General features: G+C 36.1%; 3 protein-coding genes across 3 annotated transcripts; 1 reads left to right on the forward strand and 2 right to left on the reverse strand.

Annotated features, from left to right (window-relative positions):
- Window positions 1–576: 576 nt before the first annotated feature.
- On the forward strand, window positions 577–7,553 carry LOC103573481 (centrosomal protein of 162 kDa). The gene is made up of 3 exons (XM_008552598.2): window positions 577–744; window positions 854–1,096; window positions 1,693–7,553. The coding sequence occupies exons 1-3, from the start codon at window positions 697–699 to the stop codon at window positions 5,617–5,619; spliced, it is 4,218 nt and encodes a 1,405-aa protein (XP_008550820.1). The 5' UTR covers window positions 577–696; the 3' UTR covers window positions 5,620–7,553.
- Window positions 7,554–8,594: 1,041 nt separating this feature from the next.
- LOC103573482 (golgin subfamily A member 6-like protein 25) lies at window positions 8,595–10,589 on the reverse strand. The gene is made up of 4 exons (XM_008552599.1): window positions 10,523–10,589; window positions 10,293–10,456; window positions 8,857–10,221; window positions 8,595–8,775 (listed from the first exon to the last, which is right to left on the reverse strand). Exons 2-4 carry the CDS (start codon window positions 10,454–10,456, stop codon window positions 8,736–8,738), a joined length of 1,569 nt encoding a protein of 522 aa, XP_008550821.1. The 5' UTR covers window positions 10,523–10,589; the 3' UTR covers window positions 8,595–8,735.
- Window positions 10,590–11,014: 425 nt separating this feature from the next.
- LOC103573483 (MOXD1 homolog 1) lies at window positions 11,015–20,750 on the reverse strand. The gene is made up of 7 exons (XM_008552600.3): window positions 19,727–20,750; window positions 13,485–13,637; window positions 12,916–13,173; window positions 12,650–12,839; window positions 12,312–12,577; window positions 11,814–12,232; window positions 11,015–11,731 (listed from the first exon to the last, which is right to left on the reverse strand). The coding sequence occupies exons 1-7, from the start codon at window positions 20,492–20,494 to the stop codon at window positions 11,251–11,253; spliced, it is 2,535 nt and encodes an 844-aa protein (XP_008550822.1). The 5' UTR covers window positions 20,495–20,750; the 3' UTR covers window positions 11,015–11,250.
- Between the last annotated feature and the right edge of the window lie 4,471 nt (window positions 20,751–25,221).

Genomic DNA, 25,221 nt, shown 5'->3' on the forward strand with positions numbered 1-25,221 from the left:
TAGATGAGCTTGACGGAACAGTAATATAAAACGGCCGTTAAAAATTTTGACAAATAAGAATTTAGTAATAAAAGAAAATAAAATGTTTTGATTTTTAAAATTTTATTATTTTTATTCGATGGTTTGGTTGTTTTTTAATTTTTAAAAAATTTTTCTATCATATTCTGCCGCTATTTTATTTTGACACAATTTAAAATTTTTCTCGTTTCTAATAATTTATTTTTTAAATATTTAAATTTACCGCGCAAGTGATGAGAAAAATTAATGAAGATAAAAAACTTTGAGTACATTTTGTAATCTCATTAATATAATTATTAATGCATATAAGTTTTAATTATTTAATTTCAATTTTGAAATTTCGCGCCAAGTTTACGCTACTGCGCGGTAATGTAAGCGTTCAAATTTTTGCTAGTGTGAGTGGAAGATGTTCGTTATATTTTTATCGACAACATGGAACTCTTCGAAACCTCCATTTTAATTTTATTTCCCGCGGCAAGATGGCGCTAAATTTAAATATAAAAAAAACATAACCACCGATAAAAATATTACAGCAGCGAGCTGCTGTAAAATAAACAAACTAACAAAGTAATTAAATGTCAAAGTGAAATAATGATTTTAATAAAATACTTAAATAATATATAAATATATTTATATATATATATATATATATATATATATATATAAATCAGTGTAATAATGACTAGTGAAACTAAAGACTCTGTCAATGATGAAGCTGCTGAGGATGTAAGTGAATAATTTATTTCTTTAACCTCATGAATTTTTTATTTAAATAATCAATTATTTTATCAGTAATTTTACCCCAGTGATTTAAAAATTTTCTATTTGTCGATAGCTATCGAAAACTGACGAAAATAGTTTGAGTTCGTCGATAAGTCTGAGCATTGGCGAGTGTTCGGTTCGTCTGAAAGAGAAACCAGCAGCTAAACAATCAACCGAGCAAATTAATCATAAACAAAATAATGACAGTAAATGGTGGGTAAAAAAACCTGGACGTCCTGAAAGTGGGCCCAAGGCTTCCAAAGATGTCACTCATTCTTCCATGAGAGAATTTCTTGAGAAAGAAAAAATTTGCAAGGTAAAAATTATATAAATTTATAGAAAACTTTTATTTGAATCATCAGCAGGGTACAAAAGTTTGTGCTCGATAATAAGAATGAAAGAAAAGAATTCGCGCAAATTTCTCTATATCAAAATGTCGATTACGAGCAAATTTACGTGATTTAAATTAAAAGATATGTTCAAATATCGAATGTCATAAAAGAATGTCGAAATTGAAGTTGTGAAAAAAATTTGTCAGTAAGACAATTAGCAAAATCATCAGCACGACAATTAGCAACATCACCAGCAAGATAATTAGCAAGGTCACCAGCAAGACCATCAGCAAGATCATCAGCAAGACAATTAGTATGATCACCAGCAAGACAATTAGCAAGATCACCAGCAAGACAACTAGGAAGACCATCAGCAAGACAATTAGCAAGATCACCAGCAAGATCATCAATTGTCTTGCTCTTGGTCTTGCTAATTATCTTGCTGATTGTCTTATCGACATATTTTGTCCATAAGCTTAATTTCGACATTCTTTTATGACATTTGATTTCTAAATATGAATCTTGATGCTGTTAAATTTAAAATATCGCGAACGAGTTGATGATTATAATTTTTTTTTAGGTCCAAAATGGAGCAACGAAAGACAAAGATGACACTCTGTGTGATATATTAGCATCGACAGCCTTTGATAAGTATCCATCTGACTTTGAAAATGCGACAGATGATGATATTGGAAGTTTTCTTGAAGAGATGAGCAAAATTGCTGGAGCTCTGAGTCCCAATTCAGCTCCCGAGCGCACCAAGTCTACGGAGTCGAGCAAAATAACGACTGAAGAAGAAAAGTCTGTTGAAGAACTACTGGAAGAAGCTGAGAAACTCGTTCGCGAAAATGTCGGACTCTCCAAAAGTGCTTCGCGTTCAGACACCCTGGTCCCGGAAGACTTAAAAGGGCTCTCTCGCTCTGCAGATGGTCTCGACCGCGTGCAAAATATGGAAGATGACATTTTCCAGCTTATAGAGCAAGAAGTCCACCGGGAAATGCACAAGAGTCCGCGGAGTCCACGCAAAAGGTCATCCAGTCCCGACTGCGAGGTCGTCTACGAAAATGTCAACAGTCTCAAGCCTCCCAAGAGTATCGGCCTCCAGCACCAGCGTTTCGAGGAACAAAAAGTCGAGGTGTCAAGTTCTTCAGACCTCGACGATCCAATAGAACGTCATTCCAAGTCTGAGGACTTGAAGAACGAAAAGAAAATTTCTCAGGATGATCAGAATCTAAGGAAGGAAATCACTGATGTCGACAAAGATTTTTTCGATGACTTGCTACGGCGTTCGCGAGACAAAGCCGAGGGTAAAATATCATCCAGCTCAAGTTTTGGTCAAGAAGATTTTTCTCATTTCCTAAAAATTCTTCAGCATCAAGATTCTGCTCACGACATCGCCAAGGCTGCTGCTAATTCCGATTTGATCACATGCCTGCCAAATGACCCCAAGAATTCGACGTATCCTGAGAAAGAAATAACCGAAATTCTTGAACGGGAGCTGTCCAAAGTCTCGCAGTCAAGTCAGCAGAAAACTTCAAATAGCAAAGATGAATGCCAGAAAAGACGTAAGTCATCAACAGATAGTTCAAGATTGTCACGTAAATCAAGTCGTGATCGTGGTATTGATATTAAAAAAGTAATCAATAATCAAAATGAATTATACTCTGTTGGATTGACTCCAAGATTAGAATTATTTGCTGATGCTATTCCTAAACTAATGGCGGAAAAATCTAATGAGGCTGCTGAAAAGTCTGCTTTGCCTGAAGAAAAGTCTTCTTTACCCACAGAAAAGTCTTCTGTACCAACAGAAAAGTCTTCTATAACAACAGAAAAATCTTCTGTACCAACAGAAAAATTTGATCTTCAAATAACTCCTGTACATTTCGGAACTAAAAATTCAAATCAAATTACAAATAAAAATTCTAAAGCTATAGAAGTATGTGGAACTAGTGGAAGCAAAGGTCTAGGAGGATCTAAAAGTTGTGATCAATTATCAAAACCAATGAAATCATTCCGTTCACTAGATGACATCAGGAACTCCCGTTCCCTGGATATCGCCAAAAAATTACCGCCAAAAGCATCAAAATCCAGAGGCTCCAGTTCTAATTTGAATTCGAATGCGAACACGAACGTTCACATAAAGCCGAACCTCACAACTTTAGCCTCGCGTGTTAAGTTTTCAGTAAAACCCGCCACTAAAAGCCGTCCATTGATGCGCAAGAATGATTCCGCTGAGTCCATAGTGAAAAACTCGCTGGCGGGTGGAGATTCTAAGCGGAATTTATCGAAAGATGACTGGGAAGTTCTCTTTAATGAGGAGAAGCACAAGAATCTGCTGCTGAAGAATCAGATTGAGGCTGAGGCTCGTCAGTACAAGCAGCAGATCGAGAGCATGCGGGTTTCTTTTGAGGAAGAACTGTTTGCTGTGAAGAAAGGGAACATCATTTTGAAGGCGCAGATTGATGAGTTGTCTCTGAGGCAGGACAAGAAGACTGAGCCGGTTTCTGTAAGAAGTGACACGAGGGTTCTGCTGCTGGAAAAGGAACTGGAGAAGCAGGAGAGCCTTCTGAAGACTTATGAGAGTGAGAATAAGCGACTGATGGCGGAAGCCAAGAAATTTCAAGAAGAGAAACGTCTCTGGGAGGCACAGGACAAGAAGGAAGCGAAGGATCTTGAGGATTCCAAGGAGCAGAAGCTCAATGATGAGATAAAAGATCTGAGGGAAGAAATTCTGAAGCTGAATTTCGAAGTTACTGATCTGAGGCAAAAGAACAGCGAGGCTGCGATGAAGAATGACGACCTCCAGCAGCAGAATAGTCTGGTCTGCGAAGAGCTGAGTATGTATAAAGAACAGTTGAAGACTAAGGACAAGTTTATTGGTGATAAGTTGAGAGCTTGGAGCACGGATGAAGCCGAGACTCGCAGACGAATGGAAGAAATGCGGGTTGAGTTGAATTCCAAGAACGAGAAGCTCAGGATCGCTAAGCAGGAGCTGGAGAGATTCAATGAAGCGATCGGTCCTTTGGAGAAGGAACTCCTGGATCTGAGGACGCGGGAAGAAACTCTGTTGGAGAAACTCCAGGTATCGAGGAGTCATGTCGAGCGGGAGAAAGTTCTGACCCAGAAGTTAAAGGATCAGGTGATTCTGGACAACAAAAAAATACTAGATTTGAACAGACAGGTCCGTGAAATGGAGAGAATTTTGAAGCGCAAGAACCCAGACTCCGTTTCCGCTCTGATTCTGACCGCGAAGTCTGACAACGAGAGGATAAATATCGAAAAGGTTCGATTACTAGAAGACAGGATTGCGTCTCTAGAGGGAGAGATTCGCGCGAAGGAAGAGTACGGTCAGGAAAAGTTGTCTGAGTTACAAAGGAAATTCGTGGAAATGAAAGAAAAATATACAACCCAAGTGAAAGATCTTGAAGAAAAGCTTCGCGAGGTCGCTAACAGAGAGCGCGAAAAAGTGCGTCGTGACGCGTGGGTCCAAGTGGCGCCATCTGTCGAGAGTCGGGCATGTGAAGCGCGTCGTGATTCGGTTGACGACAAACGCTTCGAAAGACGGGATTCTAAAACTTGCAAGACCGTAAAAGATATAAAAGAAGACGCGCATCTGATCGCGACAATCCGCGGGCTGAAAATGGAGCTCGGTAACAAAGACAAAGCCTTGGGTAAGTTGACCAGAGACTTAGCGGAGCTGCAGAAACAGAACCGGAAGCTACAGAAGGAACGTGAGAAGCTCGTCAACGACAGGAAGAACTTCAAGTCTGACGATAAGCGGATTTCCAACATGGGAATCAGCAAAAATGAAGCCAATGATCACAACTCAAATGTTTACCAGAACGGACACGTCAATGGCAATAAACTCACGGGGTCGACTTCTAGGATTTACGACCCCTCGGTTTATTCTGAAAATGGTGATAACGTCGACGCGAAACGTCTGAGAGACGAGAACGATTTCCTGAAGGAAGAACTGGACAAAATAAACAAAGAGTTCATGGGACTGAAGACCAAGAGGCTGCACGACCTGAACCTGCTGCAAGAGGAACACGAGCGAGAGCTAGCGGAACTTGTCAAGGAGTACAGTGTAAAGTTCGGTGACTCGAAGGTGGTGAAGCTCCAAGGACAGATAAACAACCAGGTTGCTGTGATTGGTCATCTAAAGGAACAGATCGAGTCGCTGAAGGACTACAAGGAGCAGGTGCTGGTACTCAAGGTTGAGCGCGAGCACCTGGAGAACAAGGTCAAGGTTTTAAATGAAAAAGTAAAGTATTTGTCTACTCCTGGTACTGAGCAGCTGCAGCTGCTGCAGGAGAAGATAACGATTTTACAACAGAGACACGAGAGCAGGGAAATGACGCTGCAGAATTTAGTGAGAGAGCTGCTGAGGAGTAAAACTCAGTGCAGAGATTGCAGGGGCGAGAAAGGTAAAAATAGACAGTTGTGTTACTTTAGGCAGGAACTCGATCATATCTTGGCGATGTTACAAGAAATCGCCAATGTTTAATATCTATAGATTATAAGATTTATTTATTTATATATTTATAACTAGAAGTTTGTCTAGATCTGATTAACTTTTGATAATCTTGCCGGTTTTATTTATTTTTAAATTTTAAGTGATTGCGAGCCAAAATACCTGATGTCCAATCGATCTTAACAATTTGTTTTAAAGTTATTCTATAATAATAATACTAACAATAATCAAAATAATATATTTTAAATGTAGATTTGTTATTAAGATTACGGTAGATTTTATCGATTGGAATCACTGCCAAAGATTATGCTGTTTATTTTTTTTAACTGACATTTATTTTAATAATTAGTAATAAATCGATCTTGCCATCATGTCATTTTATTTAAAAAAGTATTTTACGCACCTAGAGGCGAAAGTAAGACATTCCGACCCAGGTTCAGTTGTTTGTCTGAACTGAACCACATCTGCGACGAAAAGTTCTAATTTACGCGATTGGTCAAGTTTGCGCATGCGCGCATTTCTCTTATGAGAAGTAGAACTTTTGAGCGGATGTCTATTACACAGATTCTGATAGCCAGAGTTTCTGAACAGAAAGATGGTGTACGTGAGTTGCGACTAACTTGACAACAAGTTGTTGACAACTTTCAGCTTTTGTAACTGTTGACCAGAAAGTTGACGACGATTTGCTGCTGCAACCTGCCGACAACTTTCTGAGAAAATTGAAGACAACTTTCCGTTAACTTTTGCGGTCAACTTGACAACAAGTTGTTGACAACTTTTAGCTTTTGTAACTGTTGACGACAAGTTTCCCAAAAAGTTGGCGACAATTTACTGCTGCAACCTGCTGACAATTTTCTGAGAAAATTGAAGGCAACTATTCCATCAACTTTTGCAGTCAACTTGATGACAGGTTGCGGCAGTAAATTGACGCCAACTTGGTTATCAGGATAGATTTCGATTAAACAGATTTTCGATGGTGCCCATAATCAATTACACAGATGGAATCTCTTACTTATCGACCGTAAATCGAATCAAAAAGAGAACATTTACATGTTTAATTCTGCATTCTATAGAAATGTAGAATTCAAGAGTTTTTATAAATTCTCCAAGATGACAAGTTTTGGTTTTCTATATATATCTATAGATTTCCTATAGATTTTCTGACGGTTGATAAACTGTATCATTAGAATGTGTGTATTAGAAATCCGCCTTAAACTTTTCGCTGGCTAGACAGTGCGTAAATTAAAAGTTTCTGCGCAGGTGTGGTAGAAAAGTACATTATGCGATTGGAGATCTTCCTAAATAGATAAAAATGCTGACTAACCTTACTGACGAAGTAGAAGCGGAACGTGATTGAACTAATGGCGCGAAAATTTAAAATAAAAAATTTTTTATTTTCGATTTTGAATTTTCGCGCTATTAATTTATTTACTGAATGGAATTCTGTGACGTCAGTAAAATAGAATGCGACTCAAGACTTCCTCATTTTTTTTAAATTAGTGATTTTATTTTTAAATGATTAATTTAGAAGACAAAGTGCTTAATCTACAAGCTGATTTTTAAAAAGTAAACAATTATTTTTATTTATTTATTTTTAAAAATTATATATTTTTGACTATTTTATAATTTATGATAAATAAACTAGGATATCATAGGCTTAAAAGTGAATAAAATTTGAACTATCAACATTTTGAACTCGTGTGTATTTTTAGAAGACGATCAACGAATTTTCGCGCTCAAAAATATTTATTTCCTTAACATTATCGACTTAACTAATTAATTTATAAAAGTATGCACAAAAAAAACGGAGTTAATATTCCGTTCAATTTATCAGTATTGCACATAAATATGATATTTTTTTTAAACATATGGACTAGCTTTAATAATAATAATAATAATGTACAAAAATTTATCTCTGTCTTTCTTGAGATTTATTTGTGATTCCATTAATTGCGAATATTTTACTGATTGAATGGTTTTATGTGAATTTGATGGAATAAAAGTTTAAAAGTTTATTACTGTAATATTTTGTTGTTTATTTTATATGTTCAAAAAATATTTCATTCTGACAAATATTTTATTTTTCAGTCCTAGATTTTCAAAGTCACGTACACTCTGGTTCCTCGTGGAATGGCCATAACATTATATCTACGGCATATTTCCTTTTGATTATCATCCAAAATCATATCTGAGGCTCTTTTGATGTAAAATAATAGAAAATACTGAAGAAAAAAAATTCTTAGAGACCTGGAACAGCTCAGACCCATGTGTATGGGCATGAGTCTGGCTTTTGTCTGGCTATCTGCTCTGAATGTCTTTTTGATATTTTTTTCTCATATATCTTTTTGATAAAATACTGATCACAAAATTTGACTCTACATGTTTTCTCCAAGAAAATACATAGGCAGTATATAAAAAATCTATACTGAAAAATTTCCAACAAATTTTACTATGGACGTATTGTAACCCCGGACCATAAGAAAACTGCTACAAAATTTACAAGTAACCCATAGTAAACGTATGCGCATAGGTCCCAATTGTGTCGTCTGCGCATACCGTTTACTATGGGTTACTTGTAAATTTTGTATCAGTTTCATAGTAAAATTTGTTGGAAATTTTTCACAGTGTATGGAAAACTCAGATTTTTTGTCATTACTACAAATTTTTTATCCAAGTGACATTTTTATGTGGAAGGCCATAAATAGTCACCGCAAACAGAAGGCATTTAAAGCGACATCTAGATATATGTTGAAAATTCATTTTTTGTTTACTTTTATAATATCTTAGTATGAATAATTCAGTTCGAAGTTACCAAATTTTTTTTCTTTCATAGCTTATTAATTCCGTTCATTCTTTAATGATCAATTATAATAAGTAGACATTTTTAATGACACGAAAAATATTTATTTATTTATTTATTAATAACAGGATGCTCTCATTAGAGAGCTACAATAAATATATAATATATAGTTATATTTTTTTTCAAGAGTTATAAGTTTTTTTGGCTGTTATATATATTTGGGAAAAATTTAAGGTCTAAGAACTAGGGTTACATTTATAAGGCCAGAATAAATATATATGTATATAGATAAATATGAGTGCCAGAATTGCCAGTTGTTGAAAATATATTTTTGAATCTTGTTAATTTTTTACCAGACAACGAAGCGGTTGGTTTGGGGGATGATGTTCCTGAAATGAAATGGAAAAAATATTTAGTCTGCGTTCTATTTCGTTTATAATCAATCATATCTTTGAGTGATCAATAATTACCTGAAGTAGCTTGTCTTGCCTTGGAAAACAGACGCGGCGTAGACTGCGCACAAACCAGCTACCAAAGCTTCTTTGAAGAATTCGTAATTCGATGTCTTCATTTTCATTTCAGGGAATTTACTGAGGTAGTTAAGTCGCGTAAGTTGGACCGCAAGTTCTGGTACGCGATCGACACGGATCGCGTCTGCTTTGCGGTCTCGAGAAATTACTGATGAATCACGAGCATTGTCAATGCGACGATTGACCGGCTGACGTTCTGCGGATCTGCGTTCTTGAGTTCGACTGGTTAATGGAACGCGATTTTGAGCATTTGCTTCACGAGTCCTGCGCTCGAGAAGTCTAGAAGCAGCGAGTCGTTCGTTTCGTGTTTCTTGGACTCGTGACTTGTCAACGTCACGTTTTTCCCGGGTTTCTAATGATCTAGAAGCTGAGAGACGTCGATCTCGTGAGTCATGAGCTCGCGAAGCTGGAATATGTTCAGTTCGAGTCTCTCGTACCCGGGAAACTTCTAGAAGACGCGAGTCACGCATTTCGGAGAGTCTAGATCTTACAAGACGTTCGTTTCGGGTTTCGCGAGATCGTTCTGTTGGAATAGAACGTCTTTCACGGGCTTCTGATAATCTTGAAGCTGAGAGACGATCTCGTGAGTCACGAACTCTAGAGGCTGCAAGACGACCGTTTTGTAATTCACGGATTCGCGAAACTTCAACAGTACGTTCTTCTCGTGAGTCAACTAATCTAGAAGCAAGGCGGCCATTTCGAGATTCTTGAGCTCGTGATGTTACAGTGCGACCATTTCGCGTGTCACGAACTCGTGAGGCATCAATAGCACGTCGTTCTCGCATGTCCCGAACTCTACTTTCCTCAACACGCCTGTTACGAATTTCTCTAACTCTTTCCTCAAGACGTCTATCCCGACTTTCCCGAACTCGAGAAGCTTCAACTCGTGCGTTCCTCATATCACGACGTTCCATAGCTTCTCGAATCTGTCGTTCTGATACTGATCGTCGTTCTTCAGTAACGCGCTTAGAGCTCCGATCCCTACTAAATCTGCTGCCGCTCAGTCTTCGATTCTCCATTTCTCGAACATCTCGATTCAGTCTTCGATTCTCTGCTTCTCGGATATTTCTGTTCAGTCTTCGATTCTCCAATTCTCGTAAACTAGACTCTCGATTTCTTTCCAAAAACCGACGTTCATTTCGTCCACTCTCACGATCCAATGATCTTGATCTCACAGACCGTGCTCTCGATTGATCAAACTTATAGGTAGTAATTCGATTGTCACTGAAATCTTGTCCTTTGTCAGCCGGGTCGTCAGCAAGCCGTCGGAATACCATGGCCAGCTCATTTGGGCAAGCGTCCACCCTAGTTATCAAACCAACACCAAATTGTCAGTACACCCTACCACAAAATAATGCCTTATCATCACTACTTACTTATGTGGTGCAGAATGCTTCAGTTCTGGACCAACAAGACTTCCAGATCTTCCTTCGCGGTCCCTCGAAACCAGGCCCAATGTCATGCAGGCTAACGACACAACCATCAGACCCACGTACTGCCAAGACCGAACTGGTCTCACTAAGAAACGTGTTCGCCTCATCTGAAAAATACCAAGTAAAGTATTATAATTCCAATCAAAGAACTATTAATGCGTCTAATTACTTACCCTGCTAAATAAGAGGTTCAAAGAAGCCGACTGTTTGCAAGGAAACGGACTAGATACTGCAGCTTCAACGTCCGTAGACTTTCTGATGCTCCAGCACCCTTGCTTGCCCATTTTATACCCACCGACTATCTGTGGCCGCTATAATTCAATATAATTTCAATCCGCAGTTATCAGCGACAGCCACATGGGACCACTTTTTGCTTGGTGAGCCGTGGGATTTACCATCAGCGCGGGGGCGCAATGTACCGGTTAAGAATCCATAGTAATCATTCTCTAACACGTGGTGATGCTCCGTTCAATCAACTAGAAAATTGGGTGTTCTATTTTATTCCATTCACTAAATCTATTAAAGTTCCCTTTATAAAATTATTTATAACGTCTGGCAGTTATCGATACGCTAAATAGGTCAAGGTCTGATGAAAACGTACGACAGTAAATTTATAAAAAATTTTTTAATCTATACAAAAATATTTCATACAAAAAGCTCTTAAGTTATCCTTCTTATAAATATATATTTACAGTTTTTTAAGGGTACAGTTACAATCATTTTTTCCATCGGTTTTTTTACAATAGTCTTTTCCGTTGAAAAAGACAGAATATAGAGTATTTATTTCATTGATTCATACTTAGAACGGAATGCTGTAATAAATAAAAACTATAATTAATATATATATATATACTTTTTAATTTATAAATATACAGGTTTGTTGTTCGCTGATTCCGACCAATCAGCAGAAGAAGATGCACAGCGCAGCGAAAATTATAAAAATATTTGGAAGTGAGACAATGCCCGCGGAGATGACGACTTTTTTCGAACAATTTGCGCTGCTGGGTTCCTCGATTCGCGTGAAGTTGGGAAACTGTCTTACTTCTGAAGGCAGCGCCAAATTATCGTCGCGCTTACGACAGAACGTCATGTGCCTGCCCTGGTAGAAGCTGCGTTCAATCGACCGGGCAAGGAGTTCTTCAGTCCAAGGCAGAGCAAGAATATGTTCTGCCAAAGTCCGTCCCCGGAACTCTTCCGGCTTTTCTATCACCAGCCTCGTGAAAATGTTGTCGTCGTTTTCGGTTTCCGAGTACTCTTTCATGGCCTTCAAGGCGGTCTCGGCTTCCTTGATGATTTCTTCGTTGACATTCTCGCTGGGTCTGGTTGCTGGATAAACCGGAAGCTGCTGTTGGACGATCGTCGGCAGCGTAACTGCGTCGGTTCTGAAAAACAAATGGCCTATTAGTTAAGTAATCGATTGCTTGGATCGATGATCAATTGATCAGCAATGGGAGAGATCTTTACCCAGTTGTCAGAAAGAGTTTTTCCAAATTGTCCAACGAAACCCCTTTGAAATTGTAAACTCCGAGAGTTTTGAAGAAATCCTTCGGTGGAGTCGAACTGTAGCATCCGGCCAAGTCCGTCCGCGGGTAATAAACCACAAAAGCCAGACACATTTCCTGTGTAGCAGCATATCCACCCAATGTCGGCCGCGTCCGGTCTTGAGTTCCGTAGACGCACTCGGTAATCAATTCATCACCCGGTAGAACTTTAACTTCCTCTTGTAAACTGTGCGATTGCTGGTAATCGAAATCGAAGTGATTTTCCCTGACGATGTGAGGCAGTTCCTTGCCCTCACGGACGTGCTTTAAACTCATCCGTCTTCCTGCCAGATGGGAATGCAGCACTACGGACACTACGTTGACTCCGTCTTCGGGAAGCAGCTGAAAATACATTTAATGTCAATGCTCTGAATCTGAACATCAAGCCCACAATCGGTTCAAATGAGGACCAAAAACTTACTGCGTCGGTACAATGGGTGTCACAGTATCCAGCAGTCGCATATTCCTTCTGCTTCGGGGGAATCAGATGCAATGGTCCAACAGACATTCCCGTGACAAAGATCCCGGCTTCCTGTGACCTCAATTCCGGAGTCAAATGGAGCCTGATTCCACTGCTATCAATGGCTTTCCTCATTTCCGGATTGTTGTAGTGGACCTCCAGCATGTAGTAAGACCCCTCTTTGTGCTCAGCTACTGGAATCCCTACATGTTCCGGCAGCCAGTCACCTGCAAAAGATCAACGGTTCAGTTTCCAGCCCAGAGCCTACCCACTGACAGTCATCATTCCTCAGACAATACCTTTGCTTCCACGGGCCCAAGTAACTATCGGCTGAATGCAAGAGTCCCATTCTCTGGGCATAGTGGGGCTGTAGCAAGCAGTCCCAACAATCCGCGCATGCTGCTTCAACATCGGAGACGTCGAAGCGCATTCGTACAGAATCATATGATGAACCAGTGCCTCGTTGCCTTTTTCGATGAGTGGTTCGAACTAAAACAGAGACTTTGGTTAATATCAATGCGTTAACGACTAAATGTAAGACAAGTTGTCATCAATAAATTCATACCCCAATCATATGATGCTTCTTATTGAATGGCGCAGCAAATATCTTACACCAATAAACGGTGTTCTCTTTGTCGTCAACCGCAAATTGGTTCAACTTAACGTCCCAATGTCTGACGTTGGGTGATTTCGGTGGTGGTTGCCGGGCTGGTGCTGCTCTGATCCTCAACGGACGAGAGCCACATCGTTCCCGGTGCCAAATTGCGGTGTTTAGTTCTGGATCGGCTTCGTGCATTGCCCATAAAACTCTGACATTGTCTTCCTGCAAGGTATTGATAGACTTAATAATATTTCTTATACAACTCAGCGACTATTTTTGCGAGTGTAACATAACGAGGTATCGTAACGCAACACAAAAAGACTTGAAATATTTTAATGGGGTATTTAAGTGATTTGGGGCTTGAATGCTTTGTTGTCATTGGTTACTGCGAATTTAACGAACCGGTAGTTTAAAATTCTCGCGATCTGTCGGCATGTTTTGTGTCAAAGAAACTCCACGGTCCTCTTATAGGGCGACCATTAGTTACAAGAATAGTAAGAATTTTTAGGGAACATGAACTTTTTGATGCTTACGGTTAAGTGACGATCCTCTGGATCACATGTTTGCCATCTACGTGAGAACGTAACTGATGTGTGGGTGTCATTCTGAAAACCCTCGAGTATCTTAACATCTTGGGAGACGTCTGTGATTGGAGATGCATTAGTCTCTTCATCACCGTGTGAATCCTATAAAAAAAAGAAAAATAAAATAGTTTCTTTGGTTGTTGACCTGAGCAGGTCTTTATAAAATTTTAAATTACTAAAATTCAGTTCGTGGGAATTTTATTGGGATACCACGAGGATTGGGTGCTTAGATACACTCAATGTGCAAACAAAGAGTTAACGGAAAATCCCTCGGAAAGGAAATAGTCTGTAACCGTCAGTACAAAAAAAAAAGGGTCTTTACCTGTCGAAAGAGGGCAATGTAAGGAACATTATTCGTTTAAGGTTTTATATATGCATGTAGGGTACTTGTTAGATTGTTGTAATAAGTTTTATACGAGGGAAGTTATTTTCCTGGGAGTAATGAATCCGAATAATTGCCAACTCCCGTCATGCTCGACGAAACACTAGGCGGTAACTCCGTCACGGATCAAGAGATGGATTTTAATCTTTCAGTTACAGGTCTAAGACCTTACCTAGAGGTTGTTAACTACTTCTCATTGATTTTAATTGTGATTATTCGCCTCACCCTCTTTGTAATAATTATTATAACCGTTTTAAATTCTAACACCGTTCTCAGAGTTCAATTTAACACCTGGATAGTGTGCACTTACACCATTTTTTTACAGTGTAATTTTTGAAACAATAATTACTTTTTTTAACCATGGAAAAAATATTAAACACCACTTCTGGTGTTATTTTAACACCATAATAGCGTCTACTTACACCATTTTTACAATGTAGTTTTTAAAACTATACATGTTTCTTAACAACAAGAAAAATATTAACACTATCCTCGGTTTCAATTTAACACCGCCATAAGGTGTACTTACACCATTTTTTTACAATGTAATTTTTGAAACAATAATTACTTTTTTTATAATGGAAAAAGTATTAACACCACTTCTGGTGTTATTTTAACACCATAATAGCGTGTAGTTACACTATTTTTACAATGTAGTTTTTGAAACTTTACAATGTTTCTTAACAACAAGAAAAATATTAACAATATTCTCACTTTAAATTTAACACCACCATAGGGTGTACTTACACCATTTTTTACAATACAAATTTGAAACAATAATTATTTTGTTTGAAGCTGGAAAAATATTAACACCTCTCCTGATCTCATTTTGACACCATAATAGCGTGTACTTACACCATTTTTACAGTGTAATTTTTTAAACAATGAATGTTTGTAACACCGAGACAAATATCCACACCATTCTCGAAGCTAAATTTAACAACGCGACAGTGTGCACTTACACCATTTTTTATAATGTAATTTTTAAACAATAATTACATTTTTAACACCGGGAAAATATTAACACCGCGACAGTGTGCACTTACACCATTTTCTAATAGTGTAATTTTTAAACAATAATTACATTTTTAACACCAGAAAAATATTAACACCGCGACAGTGTGCACTTACACCATTTTTGTGTTATTTTTGAATCGATAATTATTTTTGTAAAATCAGGAAAAATATTAACACCACTTTCGGTGTTATTTTAACACCCTCTCCAGGATTAAATCAAACACCTGTACATCATGGACTTACACCGTTTTTTTTTTCACATTGAAGCCTCTGTCAAGGATTTAAAAGTCAGCAAAAAATAACATAAGCTCACAATTAAGAAAAAAAAATTCTGCGATCAATGACTTGCACTTTTCATTCATCTATTTACCGGTTATTGACTCAATTTAAAGATAAATTGAAACGTAAGTAAGTCCGGTAATGGAAGCTATTTAACAGGCCGTTGTCTTTAAATTTGTACTGAAGGTTTTTTGCTCGTTAACTCCAAGGATTAAGACAAAGAAAGCAATAGCGGGATATCATCCATCTGTATTTATACATGATCGCAATGCGCGGACAAATGCCAGAGTATGTGTACAAGGTATACATATTATATTTGATTGAAACGACCGGTTTACATGCTTGCGCTCACAAGTCGTAAATCATACCCTTGGATTATGTCAGGATGTCGCTTATTCGAGTATGCTAATGAGTACACCCTCTTTGAATTACTTTTACTGCATGTTATTTTTTAATAGCTCTCGAGATTTAAGATCAAGTGGATTTATTTGGGAAAAATTAAATAGAAGGCCTCGGAAAAATATTTTTTTTCTAAATTCTGATCTCAGATTTCGCTTGAAATAAAAACTGGTTTAGATCATATGTGAACTTGAATCTGTGGAGGGAATCAATGAAAATGCTGACGAATTGTAGAAAGATGTTATGCTATGATGAAACCAAAAGTAAACATCTGAGTTTTCATGTGAATTTCGATGACGTGATGAGATAAATTTTTTTTAGTGGGAGTAAAAAAATATAAATGGGCCTTTGTACTGGAAACGGAAGAATGGGCGCGGAGAAAATTGTAGAAGAAGCTGGAAACGGTAGAGAAAGACAGGATGACAAAAAATAATAATTATTGTGTGTTACAAAAAAGCATGGTGTGAAAAACATGGCAACAAAGTGACCAAGACTCGTTTGGGATTTTTTGCGATAGCGAATTCTTAACTTGGGCATTGGCTGGTTTTTTGGTTTTATTTTGCCCGGAGCCTTTCTTACTCTTCCTCTTTAAATATCGTTGTGTATAATAGTATTTCTTTGGCAAAGGGAATAGTAGAGAGGTCTCGACGGGGGGCCGTGTCTGGGACCTTGGGCCCGTGACTGGACCCAATGGATTCATGGTGATGCCAAATGGCGTTGAGATATTTTGCACTCTTTCGAATATATTTTGTTTTACTCATCGAGATTTTTATCTATTATATATTTTTTCAATTGTTTTGAAATTTTTAAATACTCTTAAAAAAAAAAAAAAATTTAATCGAAAAAAAAAATTAAATTGAAAAAAATGTAACGGGGGTGAATTGAATTTTTGGATGCAGGAATTTATTTTTGTCTAGATTTTCTTACTAATTTTTGAAAATAAAATTTAGTTATAATTTTTAAAAATGAGAATAAAAAATTTTTAAATTTATTTCGACTCCAAATTTTCAATTATTTGATTTTTTTTTTAATCTAAATATACAGATCCCCGTGGAAAATTAATCATATACGACCGTATATACTACATATTGTAATTATTTTTTCCAACATCAAGCACCGAGTCTGTATCGAGTCTGTATTGAGTCTGTATTTTCTATGGAAACTTTAGACAAGGCTTCTAAAATCACGCTAGGACATGAAAATGAAAGAAAATAATTTTTTTTTCCAACATCGAGCACCGAGTCTGTATTGAGTCTGTATTGAGTCTGTATTTTTTATGGGAACTTTAGACAAGGCTTCTAAAATCACGCTAGGACATGAAAATGAAAGAAAATAATTTTTTTTTCCAACATCGAGCACCGAGTCTGTATCGAGTCTGTATTGAGTCTGTATTTTCTATGGAAACTTTAGACAAGGCTTCTAAAATCACGCTAGGACATGAAAATGAAAGAAAATAATTTTTTTTCCAACATCGAGCATCGAGTCTGTATTGAGTCTGTATTTTCTATGGAAACTTTAGACAAGGCTTCTAAAATCACGCTAGGACATAAAAATGAAAGAAAATAATTTTTTTTTCCAACATCGAGCACCGAGTCTGTATCGAGTCTGTATTGAGTCTGTATTTTCTATGGAAGCATGTATATAAATCACACATGGATCATATGTGAATAATATGAAGAGCATGTTTGTGCCATATATGGAGTTTATATGAATCATATATAGCCATGTATTAAGATTGGCCATATATGCTGCATATATGATGTATACATAAAATATAAATGATGCATATATCATTCATATATAGACAATATATGAATCGTATGAGAAACATATATGTGTCACATATGGAACATTTATTATTCATATATAGTCATAAATAAGCATTGACCATATGTGCTACATGTATGATGTATATATGGACTATACATGATACATATATCATTTGTATATAGACAACATATGGATCATATAAGGAGCATATTTGTGTCATATATGGAGCATATAAGAATCATATATATTTAGATTTCAAGTCTTATATATTTGTAAATAATAATTAAATAAATTCTTATTTACGTCAGAATGACTTTGTCACAATATATCGTCTCTTAATGTCTGCTCAAAACAATTCAATTCTAATTCAAAAAAAAAAAAAAAAAAAAAAAAAAAGAAGATTTAAAAAACAAAATCCATAGGCCTGTCTATCAATCCAACAGGCCGATACCCCCCGTGGAAAGATCGTCGATTTGATCTGCCGAAATTCCACATCGATGAATTTGAATCGAAAGATCCATCTGCAGGGCATCCATCAACCTGCGGCTCAATGCGAATATCCATATAAAAAAAAACTAAAACAATGAATTGACTGGCATTAAAGATCATTATCGAGTATATAGAAACTCTGGATAGATTTTAAAGACTAAAGACTCGGACCATTATTTTATCTTAATCTACGGTTTATTCATCTGCTGCTTACTTATTTTCTTATTTATTAAGTTTTATCTTTTTGGTCGTTTATGGTTTTGACGGTTTTTTTTTATTTGCGTTTGGATATGTCGCGATCTACATGGACAGTCGTTGGCGAGATGGAAATAAATTTAATTAAGATTAGGTATTCTCGGAACTTTTTGGGTGGAGAATACTTTCGGTAGATGTTGAATCTGTTAAAAGAATTTTAAAAATACAGGTTATACTTTTGCGGTTTGACCTTCTTGCCCATTTCTTTATTTCATCCTTTAAATAACTATTTTTATTTCATCTTATCTAATTCCCAATGAAATAACACTCGGCTATTTAATAAATTTATTTTATTTTATATTTTTATAATGAGATAATTAATTTCTTTTTTAAATCCAAGAGCTCTGCTCAAAATAAACCACAAGCAAACAAATTTTTTCTATTTAAAAATGCTAGAAAGTATCGGGGTAAGTTGGTCACTCGAGAAAATTTTTAATTTCCAGTAAATTTTTTTTTAATTTTGTCAAAAAAGTTGACTTTGGGGAAAATGAGCCACGATTGAAAAAAAAAAATTTCTATTCAAAAATACAGGAAAAGAACGGGGTAAGTTGATCACACGTGAAAATTTAAAATTTCCAGTGAATTTTTTTTTTTTACTCAGAGAAAGTTGATTTTCAGGTAAAATGAGCCACGATTGGAAAAAATTTTTTTTTTTATTCAAAAATACTAAAAAAGACCGGGGTAAGTTGATCACCCGTAAAAATTCAAAATTTCCAGTGAATTTTTTTTTTTTTACTCAGAAAAAGTTGATTTTGAGGTAAAATGAGCCACGATTGGAAAAAAAATTTTTTTTTTATTCAAAAATACTAAAAAAGACCGGGGTGAGTTGATCACCCGTAAAAATTCAAAATTTCCAGTGAATTTTGTTTTTTGAATTTTTTTCAAAAACTAACTGCGCATTCAAATGAAAAAAAAAAATTTAGTTTTAATGGTGTCTCATTTTGCCCCGGGTTCTCCTACAGTCGATCCACCGGCATTCGAACGAAAGTTTATAAACATTTATCACGGAATTCATTGTCTTTTGTTTAAAAAATCAGCAATTTCGTGGAGAATAATAAAATACTTTTAAAAAAAGCCCTTTGTCTCCCCATAAAGAGAATCTCCCGCTCTTTCTTTTACACATATGCCGGCTTCTTAATCTTCCTTTAATTCCTCAAGTCGCTTTCTTTTTTTATTCATTTTCACCTTCTCCTCCCCCAGCTCCTCCTTTCTTTTAACTTTTTTTACTATTATCTTTCTCCGTTTCTTCATCCCGCTTCTTCTTACAAGCTTATAACCACCAGTATTTCTTTTACTCTCTTACGTCTTTTTGCGGCGACAGGTTCCAAAGATCTCCCGAGAGAGTACAATCTCTGCGGAGAAATTTCAGTCGTACAAAGAAAAAAAAATGCTGCAGAATAAGAAGAAGCAGAAGTAAAAGAACACACGCTAACAAAAATAATCGAATAAAAACGGCTTTAAGAGAAGAAATGTAAGCGATAAAAAGCCTAAATCTAAATTACTGAGCATTGATTTTGTCCCACAAAACCACTGGATCAAAAACCAGGCTCCGATTTCGAATTAAAATTAATGTGTAACTTTTAGATGTCAATATATTTACCAGTAGATTGACGACACCAGAATGATCATCGACCCATGCCAGAATGATGTCTGCTCCTTTCATGTGACCTTTGTCATTAAAACCGATTCCGATGTATCCCCTGGTTTTGGCGGACACTTTGAAAGTTACGATTTCCTCATCCGAGGGGTCCCATTCCAGCAGAACCTCTCCGTTGTCATCCAGAAACTCATGCCGGGTAAAATTCACACCCTTGACATCCCTCCGAAACCTGGAAATTTCTTTTTCCTGCACGACCGCTTCTACTTTTTTTGATCTTTTCATCTCCGAGGTGACAAAAGTCGGCTGGAAAACTTCTTTGCTCCTAACATTCGTCAACTCTTTCTCCGAATCATCTTTCACTGGATCCAGAACTTGGGTTTCCCACAGTCTTGGCACTCGTCCAACTCCAAACCCCTCCAGTATCTCAAGCTGCCGGTTATTCTTAACGTATTCAAAATCGCGATTCAAATTCCTCTCATTCAAATTCGGAATATCCATGTCGTCGTGCTTCAGCACCGGAAGCTTTACCGGTTTCTTCTCCACTCTTTTGCCAATCCACCAATTCTCATCAACATCCAGCCGCTGTTTTTTAAAGTCTCCAATTTTAAACGAAACCTTCGGACTTCTTTTATTCCTTTTATTCAAAAATCTCGGTAACTTTTTACGGTGTAAATTTGTCCTCATGGTTTCGTCCATGTGCTCGACATACAGATCCAGAAGATCTGCCTGGACCACCATAAAAAATGTTAATAAAACCCACAACTTCATTGTCACTAAAAATAAAACCAATAAATCAAAACATTTCACAAAAAAACAAAACTATCAAACTTTTTACACAAAAAACCTCTTCTGCGTCTTAAAAATAAAATCGATTTGATAAAGCCGCTTATAGGCTGACTATCATTTGAACACTGGCATGTTTAACGGACGACAGTTGTGCCGGTACTAATTTAAACACGCGTCTGTCTTTCCGAGTTTTTAAACTCCTGCATGTGTGTTTTCCCCCATACCATAAAACACCACACACACAAGCATAATTTCATTCGGTCTTTCTTTCCACCTAAACCCCGAGGATATACGCAGCTGCTTACCTGTTCCAAGTTGGTTGTGTTCGGTAACACTCGGCGTGCGCTCGGTCCCTTCCCTTACTACTCGCTGCTTCTTTACTGCTCCCTACTTAAATTTTTGCCGGGCCGATGGGCCCGACCGGTAGACTCGGGTGAGTAGATGGGCCTTCAGCGTGAGCCGTTGGGCACCGTTGGGTCTTATAATGTCAGCCGTTGGGCCTTACTCTCAACCGCTCGGGCCCAGACCTGCATCCCCTCCACTTTCTCATTCTTTTTCTTTATTTATATTATTTTCCCTCGCTCTACCGGCTACCAATTCGCTGTGCAATACGTCCCCTTGTTATTGTAGTCCCCGAGGGTAAAAACCGCTCCTGAGAATAGCTACCGTTTATTTTTAATCCTCAATTGTCTCAATATATAACGACATATTTATTTATTACATTTAAATTTAAATTTTGGTTTTAAAAATTTTACATACGACCTAAAATTTGATATTTTTTAAAAATAAACTTTTTACCCCAGGTATAAACGGGCGTTTTCTAAGCACGGTACCAACCAGGAATTTCTTTTTTCATCTTAAATAATAGGACTACCTAAAGAAATTGCAACGTTTTCTCAGAATTCAATTTTACTCAGTCGATTGATTTTTTTTATATATTTCTATGGCTGCTTTTGAATTTCGTAGTAATTTTTTTACTTTTTTTCAGAACCTGCTAATCCAATAATTATAATTAACGCATTTGTTTCTGGGAAGTTATTTTTATTTCCTTAGGATAATGAGGATCTGAAGGAAGTCGGTATTTTATAAATGTAGCAGCCAGGTTATTTTTTTTTTTTTTTACGTATGTATAATATGAAGAGAAAAAAAATTTGATGGAAAGATCTAGACAGTTTCCTGCGGAAGTGTTTTTGTAATCGGATCCAAAACTTAAATAAAATGAATAGAATGAAGAGGATCGTAGTGGTTGGAGCGGCAATGTATTATGGATATTACATACACACATTAATATATATATATATATATATATATATATATACATATATATGTATATAAAATAGGGAAGAGAGTGTAAGTGAAGAGGGGTGTAAAACCAACTGCAGCAGATGTGAACTTATGGCACGCGCCCCTTCTGTACTCAGTGACTCTCATTTGAATCCTGTCTCCAGAATTTTCATTCAAAATTACAGCAACGGTCTTAAGATTCTAAACCGACATAAAAATGGACTTTGATTTTGAAAACTGGCAAGTGGGTTCGGAAACTGGGACTCGGATGTCGAAATTAGGTCAAAAAAGTCTAGGTGCTCTGCGACGGTTTTATCTTTTGACACTTGGCGTAATTTCCGCACGTGCTGAAGCCAAGTGGATCGAATTACAGCATTATGTGTATTTTTAAAACTTGATATGGAAATTCTATACTTTTTACGATAGGGTTACGATCCGATCACGTCCAGACTTCCTTTTTTTTTTTAATCAATTGCATTTGAAAGTCTGCTGACGACTGGACTATCGAAGAGATATTTTAGTTTTTTTATAAAATTGGCGGGAAAATTTGAAAATTTAAATTGATAAAAAATTTATTTTACCAAAATTTTGTTTTTTAAAAATTAAAAGTAAAAATGTCCTTAACAAAACCAATAAATTTTTGAACCGAGTTCGCAATAAGATTTTGGTCTTATGGTTGCTATTAAGGGCAGCTATTGCTGGTTAATGAAATACAAATGGCTTTCTCCGGGGTATATATTTGTGGGCTCGCGTATTATCTTTTTGTACATAAGCCCCAGGGTATATATAAATATACATATATATTTTAAGAGAAGCGGTGGGTTTCACCGTGTCTCGAAGATCGAATTAATTGGCTGCGAAAACCTGTTTGGGATCTACTGGCTGTAGTATACTGGGTTGTAAAAATTTATCCAGCTCTTCCGTAGCCCCCAGGCCTCACTAAATTAATCTATATCAACACTCTTTTATTATATATTATCGGAAAGATAATATGAAGCATATTGATAATATTTTAATTTTTAACTCTCATTATATTGGAAATTTACGCTCGAATTTTTTTGAGGTATCCCAGGAATGTCGGAGCCGTGTCGATGACAATTGATCGGAAAAATCAAAGGCGAGATTTGGGTAAATGTTTTCTTTTGGGATATATTTTGTAAGAATCTTTCACGTAATGCTTACATATATTTATATATATGTGTGTTGTCCGATGCCAAGAGGTCTAGTCTTGCTCCTGGGTCTTAAATTCTGTAGAGTAGAGAATTTTTTGTTGAGTCTAGTCCTTTTTTACGGCAGGAACAAGTACGCAACCAGCTGGTGGTTACAATTGACATCCTCTCCTTTGTCTAACTTAACAACATTTTGGATTGTCTTGTTCTATCTTGTATGCATAATTATTTTTCTTAACAATTGTAGCCATTGATTTTTTTTTGTTTATTTATTTAGTCATCTGTTTGCTAATTACTGCAATTTTTGTTTTCGCTACTTCTGTTACAGACATGAGTTTTCTTAACAATAAAAATTATTTCATTTTATTTTTTTCAATTCATATAATAGGGGAGGGGAGAAAAAATGGACCCCTTGAATTTTGGAGACCTATTTCGCCTAAAAATAATTCGAGGCAAAGTTTCAAGTGGCCCATTTTCCCCCCTTCCTCTGTTATGGGAGACTGGGGCAAAATGGGCCCCTAGGGGTAAAATGAGCTGATATTAATATTACATATGTCCTCATTTCTTAAGGGGCCCATTTTGCCCCTCACCCTTCTAAATTAATGTTGAGTCATGGAATTTAAAAATTATTTTCAAAATTTGATTATTTTGTAATTTTAAAAAAAAAAAAAAGTTCATAATTGAAACAAAATATTATAAGTTATTTTTTATGTGTAAAAAAAAATTAGTCATTTCTATGGTTTTGATGTTAAAAATAAAAAAAAAAATCGATAATAAAAAATTCCCAGCGATATAGAATATTCCGCGCAATTGTGATTGAAGGTTATAACATCCATAAAAAAGTTATTTTGTATTCATCGTGCAAAATTATTCTCGGACGTCACTCCCGTGTTGTTGACAACTCCTGCAAAGTGCGATATCGAATTGAAAATCCCAGCGGGTCTTGAGAAAATTTGTAATTATTTTTTTTTGTTCCCAACTCGTCGTACTATTGTACAATTTAAAACTCGTATCGTGATCATGTTTTATAAACATCGACCACGAGGAGAATTTTAAAATACTTTTAATTTACCATACGCTTGTATGCAGTATGTACATGGAGAAAAGTGTAGGGGACTTTACTTAAAAATATGAGTTAAAATTATTAAATTCACAGGGTAAATTTAAAACGCTATTGAAATTGTGTAATTTTTACTGATTTTGAGAATTTAATTTTTATTTATATTTAGTAGATTTTATTATTTGAGTATGGAAATGAACATGAATTGCATTAGTAAACTTTACTATGTTTAGTGAAATTTGCCATCCAATAAAGTAAATTTTACCATCGTTTAGTAAATTTTATTATATTAGAATGTAATTAAATAAAATTAAATTTTTGTTAATTTTTTAAACTTTTTATTATTATAATTGTTATTATTTATGGCATGTGAATTAGTGGCGGGTGAATTTAAATATTTAAAAATCAGTGGACTTGACCGAGATTCGAACCCTGATCTCCCGCGTGGGAATCCTGTCCTCAGTCTGCCGGTCCGAAGTCTCCTTTGACCGAAGGCATCTGAACTTGTAATGCATATTCGTACACGCAGTCTCTGCCAATTGTTAATTTTATCGATCTGCTTTAGAAAAATTACAAACCGTTTAGTAATTTGTCAGTTGCTGCATAGTATTTAACACTACGCTATTAATCTGATTTACAGAAGTTACTAAACAGATTATAATTTTTACATACTGTAGAGTATTCGATGCATGTTTTTAGTTAATTTTTATATTTTCGCAAAATAAAAATCGTTTAGTCATATAATTAAATGTATGACACGTGTAGTAATAATTTAAAATACTCTTTATACAAATTGCTGTTCTATTAATAAAAAATACGAATGAATTAGTAATAAAAGTAATAATATAGCAATTTTTAGATAAACACTAATAATTAGTATCTTGGGATTTTTACTTTACATTTACTAATAGATAGTAAAAGTAATCCATTTATTGATTTGCATCAATATTTCTTACTAAAATACATACCAAAGTATTGAAATATTTTCGAAAAGATCTTCCCCGTGTTTACTTTAGTTTCCGTGACTGTGTAATTTTAAAAATTTAAAACCGAGTAATTATTTCGAAAACAGTAAGATGAATTTTAAATATTTCTGTAGCTGTAAGTTATAACGAATCCACCTGCTTCTTAAACGCTTTACACCTGCTACATTATTACAATCGACGGTTGGATTAACATCTGCCTATTCAACTAAT

This window comes from Microplitis demolitor, chromosome 2 (assembly GCF_026212275.2).
Source record: "Microplitis demolitor isolate Queensland-Clemson2020A chromosome 2, iyMicDemo2.1a, whole genome shotgun sequence".
Classification (NCBI taxonomy): domain Eukaryota; kingdom Metazoa; phylum Arthropoda; class Insecta; order Hymenoptera; family Braconidae; genus Microplitis; species Microplitis demolitor.